The 12,133-nt window shown below is 43.7% G+C and overlaps 1 protein-coding gene across 7 annotated transcripts in view; it reads right to left on the minus strand.

The window, feature by feature from the left end:
* The window catches only part of CDH18 (cadherin 18), a 1,088,060-nt gene that overhangs the window by 15,472 nt on the left and 1,060,455 nt on the right, over window positions 1–12,133 (minus strand). For all 7 annotated transcript variants that reach the window (XM_033935275.1, XM_033935273.1, XM_033935270.1 and 4 more), the window contains one exon: window positions 4,835–5,086. In XM_033935275.1, coding sequence (XP_033791166.1) covers window positions 4,835–5,086 — 252 coding nt within the window. The remainder of the gene's footprint in view (window positions 1–4,834; window positions 5,087–12,133) is intronic.

Raw genomic sequence — 12,133 nt, forward strand, 5'->3', positions numbered from 1 at the left:
CCCTAGCACAGGCCTTTCCCACATGCTGAGGCCACTTTTAGCGCTGCGATACAATGGCTCCATTTTCTATGTGCTAATTTCTCCATTAGTGCATGGTTATTAGTGCGTGAGCACTTTCCGTCCCCTATTTTGTGGGCAGTAAGGGCTCAAGCGCTAACTATGCACTGATCAGATAGCGTGATAGCTACTCTCTACCCCCAGGCACGACCCCAGCACTTAACAATGAATTCTAGCTTTTAGCACATGGGTAGTGCACACTGATCTCAAAAACTACTGAGGGACGTCAGAACGCACTCTGCAGTAGTGCTTTTAAACCTGCAATGAGCACGTATTAATGCTTACTACAGTTTAAAGACCCTTTATTTAATGATGCCTCCTTGCATATCTTCATAAAGGGGTCCTTTTATTAAGGTGGCTAACCAATTTAGCATGAGCTAAATGCTAAGACGCCCATAGGATATAATGGATGCCTTAGCATTTAGCATGCGCTAAATTGGTTAGCGCACCTTAATATAAGGTCCCCAAAGTTTGTAATTTCTAATTCTTAAATATCTCGACTAGATATATTTTTATTTATTTTTGGTATTTATATATACCACTTATAGTCTAAGTGGTTTACATTCAGTTATTCAAGCATTTTTCCCTTTCTGTCCCGGTGGACTCACACTCTACTGAATGTACCTGGGGCAATGGGGGATTAAGTGTCTTGCCCAAGGTCACAAGGAGCAGCACACGCTATGTTTGATTAAAGAGTTTACAGGGAAGACAGTTCCTTCAAGTTCTTGAATCAGTAACAGCGATAAGTAACAGCTTGAACAAAGTGCATTACATCACCTGAGTGCATTGCTGTAATCAAGGATAAGATTGCAATTAGAGAAAGAGAGTGCAGTAAATATATGTAATGGCAAAACAATTATCATCAATGTCGGCCAGTATTGTGCAACTGAATGAGAGTGCAGTGTGGACTAAGTGAATTTAAATGGCTGAAAAGGCAGGGGTAGATTTTAAAACCATCACCAAAGATTTGAGGAAACAGAGTTGTTTTATACCTCATGGCTCCAACAGGTCCCTGTAGTGCTTTGTCTTAAAAACGGGTAACAGTGAATGGAGGAAAAAGTTATACAGAAGGTGGATAATGTTTCACTGATATTTCTATCCTTCTATTAACTGATAATAGTGTACTCCGATAGTGTATTCCATTGGTTCTCAAACCAGTCCTTGGGACACACCTAGCAACTCAGGTCTGCAAAATACCCACCATGAATATGCGTGAGATAGATTTGAATGCAATAAAGGTAGTACATACACATTTATCTCATGCATATTTATTGTAGGTATCCTGAAAACCTGACTGGCTGGAAGACTTGGTTGAGAACCCCCTGCTCTGCCGCTAATGGGATGAGTATGGGTAAAGATTCCCTTTAGGGATATAAGATAACAACTTGATCACTTAAAACAAAAAGAAAAGAAAATTAATTATCTATCGCTATCTACAATATATCTACATATCTTTTTTTTCTCTCTCTCTTTTTATATACTGTATATAAACTTTGACTCGCAAACCGTGTTGCCTCGGTAAATGAGCACGTACGCACGTGTCTATAATTCCTTTCTGTGTATGTGGCGGTGGCACCGGAAAAACTGCAGGATACAGAAGGCAAAGGCTGCCACGGACAGGGCCCAGCACGACTCCATAGCCACCCGAGCGGTACATTGGGGGGGGGGGGGGAGAGTGGAGACCGCAGGGAAAAAGGGATAGAGGCAAGGCTGGCCTGAGCCAGTTCTGTCACTGTAAAATGAAGGGCTGGGTCATAGCACGCTTCGGGTGCCCACATGGCTGGCCCCTCCTCAGTGAGGGCTGCTGAGCTACCGGCTGTCCATGTGATGCCACTGGAAGGTGCTGCCAAGCTGTTACAATACGTGGAGACACCGACACCACCTCAAACATCGCCGGAGTCTGAGAATGCCAGGGCGATCACGTGGATGTCTGTCCTCCCGCCAGCCACGCGCTCACCTATTTGGCTGCTTCCCGTCCAACTGTGGGGCACTGGCAACCAAAAGAGAGCTCGGGGCTGTTGCCATTTTACAATAAACAGGGCAATCCTGCACTTTCCTGAACTCAGGCGGGCATTGGGCTGCTAAAAAGGCGATTGCTGACAATAAAGGACCCCTCTGGAGGACCTGTAGTGGTTAGAGGCGGAGACGCTGGCAACAGGCTAGTAGGTTATGCTTGATGGAGGACTTCTAATTTCTGGGCTGTAGGTGACAGTGGTACTGGCACTCCACCATGCCGCACACAGTGGAGCTCCCGTCGCTGGAGGAGCTGGAAGTGAAGGAGGTGAGTCGGGTGATGAGGAAGGTACAGTAGTCGGTCTCATTTGTTCCGGCTCCTTTTAGCCCTCTAAGGAATTGGGTTTAATTTCCCCTGCAGCTCCTTGTGACTATGGGCAAAGTCACTTAACCCTCCCTCTTCTGCGTCTACTTACTATCCGTACCAGTTTATAGGATGTGGAACGAATCGTCCGAGTTTCCATTATTTTCTATGGGGACATGTGCTTTGATGTACGAGTGCTTTGGATTACGAGCATGCTTCTGGAACGAATTATGATCACAAACCAAGGTACCACTGTATATATATATATATATATATATATATATATATATTTTTAAAAATATCTCTATCATATCTCCCCTCTCCTGCATTTCCTGCAGAGCACTGACCATTTTAGTAGCCTTCCTCTGGACTTACTCCATCCTGTTTATATCTTTTTCAAGGTGTGGTGTCCAGAATTGTACACAATATTCTAAAAGGTCTCACCAGTCTTTACAGGGGCATAAACACCTCCTTTTTCCATTCCTCTCCCTATGCACACTAGCATTCTTCTAGCTTTCACTGCCGCCTTTTCAACCTGTTTGTCTACTTTAAGATCATCACATACAATCACACTCAAGTCTCACTCCTCTTTCGTGCACAAAAGTTCTTCACCCCCTAAACTGTACCGTACCCTCAGGTTTTGCAGCCCAAATGCATGATCTGCATTTCATAGCATTAAATCTTAGCTGTCAAATTTCAGACCATTCTTCAAGCTTTGTTAGGGCCTTCCTCATGTTATGTACACTATCAGGGGTGTGCACTTTATTGCAGGTTTTAGTATCATTCACAGAGAGACAAAAATTACCTGAGAGCCCTTCAGCAATATCGCTTACAAAAATGTAAAACAAAACAGATCTAAGAACCGAAAACCTTGAGGCACATCCTTTTTCTGAGTGATCTCCAGTTACTGTCCTAGTCTGTCACTTTGGGTTCATACCAAAGGGCACTCAGTTTATTTGTTAGACTTTTGAGTGGAATACTGTCAAAGGCTTTACAGAAAATCTAAATACACCACATCTAGCACACTCCTTCTATCCAATTCTCTGGTCACCTAGTCAAAAAAATTGATCAGGTCTGAAAAGACCTGTCTCTAGTGAATAAATGTTGCCTTGGGTCTTGTAATCCACTGGATTCCAGAAACATCATTATTCTCTGTTTTAAAATATTCCATTAATTTACTTACTACAGAAGTCAAACTTACTGGCCTGTAGTTCCCTACTTCTTCCTTACTTCCACTTTTGTGGAGAGAGACCACATTTGCCATTCTCCAGTACTCCATTACCACTCCTGAGAAGCATTGAAAAGGGGATTCTGAGGGAGTTTTTTAAGGGTAGGATTTAGTTTGAAAATTTACTAGGACCCAAGTTGCAGAAGGGAATGATTTTGGCATTATATAGATGTTTAAATACAAGACGGGGAGAATCCCTAAAGTATATGAAAGAATGGGAGGCTGATCTGGGGTGGGAGCTAACTGGTCGGGAATGGGAAAAGGTATGGCAGCAGGTTTCTTCTCTGAATTTGGCAGCTACATTGGTGGAGATTGGGTAAAAGGTACTTCTCCGCTGGTATTCCACACCATTGCAGTTGGTAAAGATGGGAATTAGGGGAGAGGGACATTGTTGGCAGTGTTTCGGTTGGTCTGTATGTCTGTTGGTCTTATTTACTGTTTAAAATTTTTTTTTTTACATTTTGCTAAAATAAATGTTATTTTTCCTGTGTTGTAACTTGCTTAGTAAAAATTAAATTAAGCGACTCATCAAATTAAAATAAAACTTGAAACTTGAAATGGGGTGGTGGGATTGTGTTAAAGTACAGGGGTTTTGGGCCTCTGTTTTTGGCCTTTCACAAATTCTGGGAAAAGTGGCACCTGCTTTATGGGAGTTAGCTCTATTGCATTGTTATTAGACAGGTATGGAAGGGGGATAAATTAGTTTTTGTAAATTGACATTTATGGCTGCCCGGTTGGTAGCAACCTGTTCCTCCTAACTGGCAGCTAGTGGTCGATAAACTGAATTGCTGATATGTTATGTATAAACAAACCACCTGTGAATTACGTAGTTTTGAGACACTTTGGAAGAGATTTGAGTAGTGGGAAAATACTTTTTGGTAATGGGAAAAGGGTTTGCTGTGGGGCTTCTGATGTAAGTCTTATTGTTTTAATATACGAGGGGGGATGGGTGGTTAGGGAGGGGAGGAAGAGGGTAATATAATGGTAGAATACTGCTGTTATTTTTGCTTATGCGGATAGGTGCATTGAAGAAACCCCGTGCACCTGTCTTGCTGGTTTGTGAAATCTTCCTGGAACCCACATGATTTTCACTCTCTTTCATCAGGGGACAATAGAGACATTTTTCTCTCTGCCCATCACTGAACCCTTGGTATACCAACTTTCATCTATACAGAGGCAGCGTCTTATAATGTATGACATTCTCTAGATTGTGGTATGGTGCCACAGCTTACCAAGTAGAATGACAACACAGAGGAGGATTGCAATTAAGGCTCCAGTACTCAGGCCTGCAGAGGAAAGGAAAGCTTCAGCATGGCAGGTTCGTACACGCCCATTCCTGTCACACGCGCATACACTGATTGTAAGAGTGCTGCTGCTGCTGAGAGATGGGATGCCACCATCGGAGATCAGAATGGGAAGATAATACAGCTCCTGAGTTGCTCGACTAAACCTCTTCCGCCTCGTCAGAATACTCGCTGTGTTATCTGTGGTAGAAAAAGAAAAGTAGAATGAAATGATAAAAATCAATAAATTATAATTATAATCTAGACTGCTTCACCAAACTAGTTTCTATACCAGTGGTTTTCAACCTATTTTCAGTTGGAAGGTTGAGGTAAATTCAGAAAAGGAGGTCTTCCCCCTTGGAATATAACAAAATGACAAAAGGAATGCCACTGCTTCCCCTTTTTTTCTGGAACCATGTGATTTTTATTAGGTTTGAGCCACATAGCATCATATGCCCAAGATTTTCAGATAAGTGTGAAATTTAGAGCTCCTCAGGACAGAAAGGACAGACAGTTGTGTAGTATCAGGAGAAAACAGTTGTTTTGGGTCCCAGGAAAAATAGTTGAAACCATTATAAAAAATAAAAATTACAGAACACATAGACAAACACGGTTTAACGGGACAGAGTCAACATGGGTTCAGCCAAGGGAGGCCTTACCTTGCCAAGTTTCTGCATTTCTTTAAAGGTGTGAATAAACATGTGGATGAAGGCAACCAAGATGATAGAGGGAATGGAACTCCTCTCGCATGAGGAATGACTAAAATGGTTAAGGCTCTTCAGCTTGGAAAAGAGAGGGCTGAGGGAAGATTTGACTGAAGTCTACAAAATCCTGAGTGGTATAGAACAGATACCAGTAAAATGATTTTTTTACTCCATCAAAAATTACAAAAACTAGAGGGAAATTTGATGAAGTTACAGGGAAATACTTTTAAAACCCAAAGGAATATACATATATATATTTTTACTCAGAGAATAGTTAAGCTCTGGAATACATTGCCAGAGGATGTGATAAGAGCAGTTAATGTAGCTGATTTAAAAAAAATGTTTGGACAAGTTCCTGGAGGAAAAATCCATAGTCTGCTATTGAGACAGACATGGGGGAAGCCTTGCAGGAGGACACCATAGTGGAGCTCAAAAAACACCTGTCAATCATTCTCAATGACAAACTCACCAGGATACAGATCTCAGTGGACAAAATCAAGGAAAGCTTAGAGAGACATGGTAACCAGATCCAGCATGCAGAAGAGTGCATGCCAGCAGCTGAGGATCAGATGATATCGCTAGAAGCACCTAGATGGGAGGAGGAGGAAAACTACAAAACTTTGCTGGGCAGAGTGGAAGAGCAAGAGAATTGGAGCCGAAGAAATAACATTAGGGTGACTGGTCTTCCTGAATCAGTGAGTGATCAAGAATTGTAGGAGTTTGCTACCAAGGTTCCCTTGTCTCTGGGTATGGACTCAGTGCTTCTTTCTCTGAAAGTGGAAAGAATATATCATGTGCAGCCTCGAAGGGAAGAAGAAGGAAGGCACAGACCAGTGATGGCTCACATTCTTAACTATGCAGACAAGAGCAAGTTACTGGGTCTGTACAAAAATCACAAGGAGCTCACTAATAAGGATGCACAGATTTTGTTGTTCCAGGATTATTCAGTGCAAGTGTCAGAGCAGAGAAGGGAACTGGAGCCCCACTGCACTCAGGTGTTTCACAAGAAGATTAACTCCCTCTTTTATGAAACCGCGCTAGTGTTTTTTTAGCACACAGAGCTGCGTTGAATGGCCCGCGCTGCTTCCGACGCCCATAGAGTTCCTATGAACGTCAGGAGCAGCGCGGACCATTCAGTGCAGCTCCCCATGCTAGAAACTGCTAGCGTGGTTTTGTAGAAGAGGGGTATGTTTTCCTTGCAATATCCAGCACGTGTGAGCGTGAATCATAATTATAAATATCTGTAAACCGGCTTGGAGGAGGGATTCTGGGGCAGAAGGCTCTCTTGTATTGGATTGTATTTTCTTTATTAATAATTTTTTGGATAACATCATGTGATCTGATTGCCATCATGTTTGTGGGCAGAATGTTTTAGTATTTTCCTAGGTACTTTGTTGCGCTGATTTTTTATATTGGTTTTAATTATCAACATTTAATAAGCTGATGTAAAATTTTGAAAATCTGAAAAAAATCTCTTGCTTCTCACAATTCCAGAAGACCTGCACCACTTAACTTTTACAAAGCGTTCTTTGTGAATAACAATGTATGTTCTGTATTTTGCTGTGTACGTTGGGCCTCTGGTAAATGTTCTTGTTCTTTATTGTCTTATGGACTTTATAGTCTGGAATTGCAGATTAAAATAAGGAGTTTAAAAAAAGAAGATCATAGTAGGACAATACAATGTCATATTGCCATCATTTGACTAAACATGAGGCAAAATATGACAGTGCGTGTTTTGGCCCTCTGAATGTTCCAAATATAAAATGTGGCCCCTGATAGAAGAATGTTAGACAAGCCTCTTATAGTGGTATTTATAACAGCATCAATTAATCATTAAGGGGTCTTTTTACTAGCCGATTTATCGCGCCCTAAATGCTAACGAATCCAAAGAATATAATGGGCGCATTAGCATTTAGTGCATGCTAATTGATAACGCGTGCTAAATCGATTAGCACATGCTAAATCAGTTAGCGTGCGCTAAATTGGCTAGCGCGCCTTAGTAAAAGAAGGAGCATTTTGAATATTTTAGCTTGTTTTTATTTTTCTGCAAAATATGCTCCTTTTAAATTAAAAATAATCACTTGATTAGTTGGATATAATGTTTATGGTACTATTCTACTACTGCTTTTCAGCCACTATCAGGATGATTTTGTCTTTTGGCTACAAAGGTATATAGAAAATGAAAGAAAATCTCTGTCTGCCATGTCTCTGCTGCCTGTATGATTTATACATACAAATAAGCTCAATGTTATTGGTTCTAGGAGGCTGAGAAAATTCTCAGTAATGACCTAAAACCCCAGTAAGGAGATTAGTGTCAACGATGCAGCTTTAATGTCAGCAGTTATTAGCGTCAGGCAAACCATGGTCATTTGGTAGATGCAATAGGGTTTACTATTGCAAACCCTTGAAATTCAGCTTCCTTTGCTGAATCTCTCTGCAAGAAGATGAGAGGGGGGGGGGGGGGGAAACCTGGTGCTCTTGGCTACAGCTTAATCCTGGATTACAACTTTTTTTATATTTCCTTTTCTGTATGCCCAAGTTATATTTGCAGTACTGAAAAACTACTTGCAGTGGAGTTTATTTCTTGGTCTCCCAAGCACCCAAAAAAATAAAAAATCAGAATGAAAGGAAGAAAACCAATTCCTTAATAAGCGTCCTTGCCTACGTTGCATGTCATTGATCTCATTTGCATGTGCAGATCAGAGGATGGTCGGCAGAGTGGTTAGTGAATAGTGCAGGAGGGAAATCTGATCACAAAGGGGTCGCAAACCAATCGGTTTGCTTTGTGAATCTAGCCCTTTGTGTATGCAACCTTCAGAATCCCAAGGGTAATTAAGCTCATAACGGCTAACTAATGCCAATTACCACTAATTACCATAATTAGTTATTAATACCAATTAGCAACTACTTATATTATTACATTATACAGGTGGATCATTTAACATGGAATTTTGCATATTAAGCCTGAAAATTGTGCATACTTGATGGAATTAGAGGCTATATTTATCAGTGGCGTAGCTAGGGTATGTGGCACCCGGGGCCCATCATTTTTTGACACCCCCCCCATGTAAAAAAATATTTTTTGTATTGACCATGAAACGGAATAAATGGTCAGAATAGAAACAGGCAGTGAAAATTTTCTTATATTCCAAACATAACATAACATAAATTATGTCTGAATTGTCATGACATCAGAAGTATATATGGAGTAGTTGCAGGTGATGCTTGGGACAGCTCTGATTGTGTTAGTTCGGTTTTATGTGTTTTTTGAATAGAAGGGTTTTTATTTCTTTTTGAAGGTTTTGCAGTCTGTGGTCGATGTCAATTGGTTGTAGAGTTGGGGGTCGAGTGTTGCAGCTCGAATGGCTAGGAGGTTGTCGAACAGTTTTTTTTTTTGACGTTTTTGGTTCGAGGGTGTGTGAATGGTGCGTGAGTTCTCCTATGTCTGTTTGAAGTTGATTGAATTATTTAGCTGAAGAAATTAGTTACCCCCTCATCCCACACACATTAATTCTCTTCCATTTTTGTTCCCATTATAAAAAACACTGATAAGTTCCCAGAAAAAAAATACATTAAAATAAGAAGTGAAAACAAAGGCCCCTACAGATGAGAACATAACATAAGAATAGCCTAACTGGGTCAGACCAATGGTCCATCATGCCCAGTAGCCCATTCTCATGGTAGCCAATCCAGGACACTAATACCCGGTCAAAACCCAAAGAGTAGCAACATTCCATGCTAACGATCCAGGGCAAGCAGACACTTCCCCCATGTCTTAATAACAGATTATGGACTTTTCCTCCAGGAATTTGTCCAAATCTTTCTTAAAACCAGCTACACTATCTGCTTTTACCATAACTTCTGGCCACTTCATTTTAAGTTTAGATCTTTCCTTTCAAACAGAGACCTTGCTAGATGTCAAATACAGCCACCCCCTTGTAGGCCTGTCCCCCCCTTGAAGGCCTGTCCCCCCCTTGTAGGCCTGTCCCCCCCCTTGAAGGCCCGCCTGCCTGTCCCCCCTTGAAGGCCTGTCCCCCCCCTTGAGGGTCTGCACCCCCCCGAAGGCCTGTCCCACCCCCTTGTAGGCCTGTCTCCCCCTTGTAGGCCTGTCCCCCCCTTGTAGGCCTGCCTTCCTGTCCCCCCCTTGAAGGTATGTACCCCCCGAAGGCCTGCACCCCCCTTGAAGGCCTGTCCCACCCCCTTGAAGGCCTGTCCCACCCCCTTGTAGGCCTGTCCCCCCCTTGTAGGCCTGTCCTCCCCTTGAAGGCCTGTCCCCCCTTTGAAGGCCTGCACCCCCTTGAAGGTCTGCACCCCCCGAAGGCCTGCACCCCCCCCCAAGGCCTGTCCCCCCCTTGAAGGCCTGTCCTACCCCCTTGTAGGCCTGTCCCACCCCCTTGTAGACCTGTCCCCCCCTTGAAGGCCTGCCTACCCCCCCCTTGAAGGCCTGCCTGCCCCCCCCCTTGAAGGCCTGTCCCTCCCCCTTGAAGGTCTGCAACTCCCCCGAAGGCCTGCCTCCCCCCCTTGAAGGCCTGCCTGTCCCCCCCCTTGAAGGCCTGAACCCCCTTGAAGGCCTGCCTGCCTGCCTGTCACCCCCTCCCCCTTGAAAGCCTGCCTGCCTGCCCGCCTGCCCCACCCCGAAGGACCGCTCGCCCCCTTGGCCTCCCCGCACCACCTATGAAGCAGCACTACCTATGCTCCCGGCCTTGCCGTTCAGTCCCCCCCCCCACCACCCCCGAAGGACCGCTCGCCCCACTGACCTTCCTGCACCACCTATGAAGCAGCCGCAGCAGGATCGCGACAACAGCGATCCCTGCGCTGCTTAGGCGCAGGAAGCAGCGCCCAAGCAGCTCAGGGATCGCTGACGTCGCGATCCTGCTGCGGGCTGCTTCACAGGTGGTGCAGGAAGGTCAGTGGGGCGAGCGGTCCTTCGGGGGTGGGGGGACGGGACTGAACGGCAAGGCCGGGAGCACCCCCTCAGGGCTGGCACCCGGGGCGGACCGCCCCTCCTGCCCCCCCCCTTGGTATGCCACTGATATTTATAAATGTACTATCCCTGAATTTTCAGTTGCACTATCTGGATAGTGCCATTGAAAATTCTGGCATTGTCTAGATCAGTGTATCGCAAACTGTGTGCCGCAGCATACCAGTGTGCCTCCTCAGATTTCAGGTGTGCCGTGATCGAAAAAGTTTGCATGACACTGATCTAGATGGTATCTCAAAGATTGTAAATGAAGGGTTGTTATTTATGAAAGGGAAAGGGGTTTTCATATATCGCTTGGACAAGGTATATTAAGTAGATTACAAATCAGGTACTCAAGCATTTTTCCTATCTGTCCCACCAGATTCACAATCTGTCTAATGTACCAGGGGCAGTAGATGATTAAGTGACTTGCCCAGGATCATAAGGAGCAGCTTGTGATTTGAACCCACAACCTCAGGGTGGTGAAGTTGTAGCTCTAACCACTACACCACACTGTCCTCCAACAGAGGAGATTGAGAAGGGACATGATCAAAACATTCAAGATACTGAAGGGAATAGATTTAGTAGATAAGGACAGGTTGTTCACCCTTTCCAAGGTAGAGAGAACGAGAGGGCACTCTCTAAAGTTGAAAGGGGATAGATTCCATACGAACGTAAGGAAGTTCTTCTTCACCAGAGAGTGGTAGAAAACTGGAACGCTCTTCCGGAGTCTGTCGTAGGGGAAAACACCCTCTAGGGATTCAAGACAAAGTTAGACAAGTTCCTGCTGAACCAGAACGTACGCAGGTAGGGCTAGTCTCAGTTAGGGCGCTGGTCTTTGACCAAGGGCCGCCGCGTGAGCGGACTTCTGGGCATGATGGACCACTGGTCTGACCCAACAGCAGCAATTCTTATGTTCTTATCATGACATTTTGAATTATCTCATCATTCAACATAACATAACATTTGTATACCGCATTACCCTTCAGATCTATGCAGTTTAACAAAAGTAAAATACTGCTACAACACAGACTGAATAGAACACATCTATGATGGGGAAAAAAACAACTGATGAACTAAATAGGCTGGAGCCATATCAGATATTACTTTGTAACACAGGGAACCAAACAAACTGCACTCTAGCATCCTTGGGGAGCCAATGCAGTTCCCTGTAATAAGGCATTATGTGGTCCAATTTTTGTAATTTAAAAATTAGATGAATTGCTGTATTCTGTATTAACCAAAGTTGAGCCAGGTTTTTTTGGTTGACTGCCAGATGCACAATATTGCACTAGTCCAGAGTACTCAGGACAAGACAGTCTAAACGATTTGTCATCAAAATATGATCTAATCAGTCTAAGGCCCTCTTTTACTAAAGCGCTAAGGGGCTAATAATAATAAAAAAAACATCTAAAAAATGGCCTACATGGATACTTGGACGATCAAAAAGCCTGATCGTCCAAGTACCCATAATCAAAGCTGGTTTTAGACGTATCTAAAACCAGCTTAGGCCTTTCCCCTGCCTCTAAACGCATAGAGCGAAAAGAGGCGTTTTTAGAGGAGGGGAAAGGGCAGGCAGTGGGC

Source organism: Geotrypetes seraphini, chromosome 2 (genome assembly GCF_902459505.1).
Source record: "Geotrypetes seraphini chromosome 2, aGeoSer1.1, whole genome shotgun sequence".
NCBI lineage: Eukaryota > Metazoa > Chordata > Amphibia > Gymnophiona > Dermophiidae > Geotrypetes > Geotrypetes seraphini.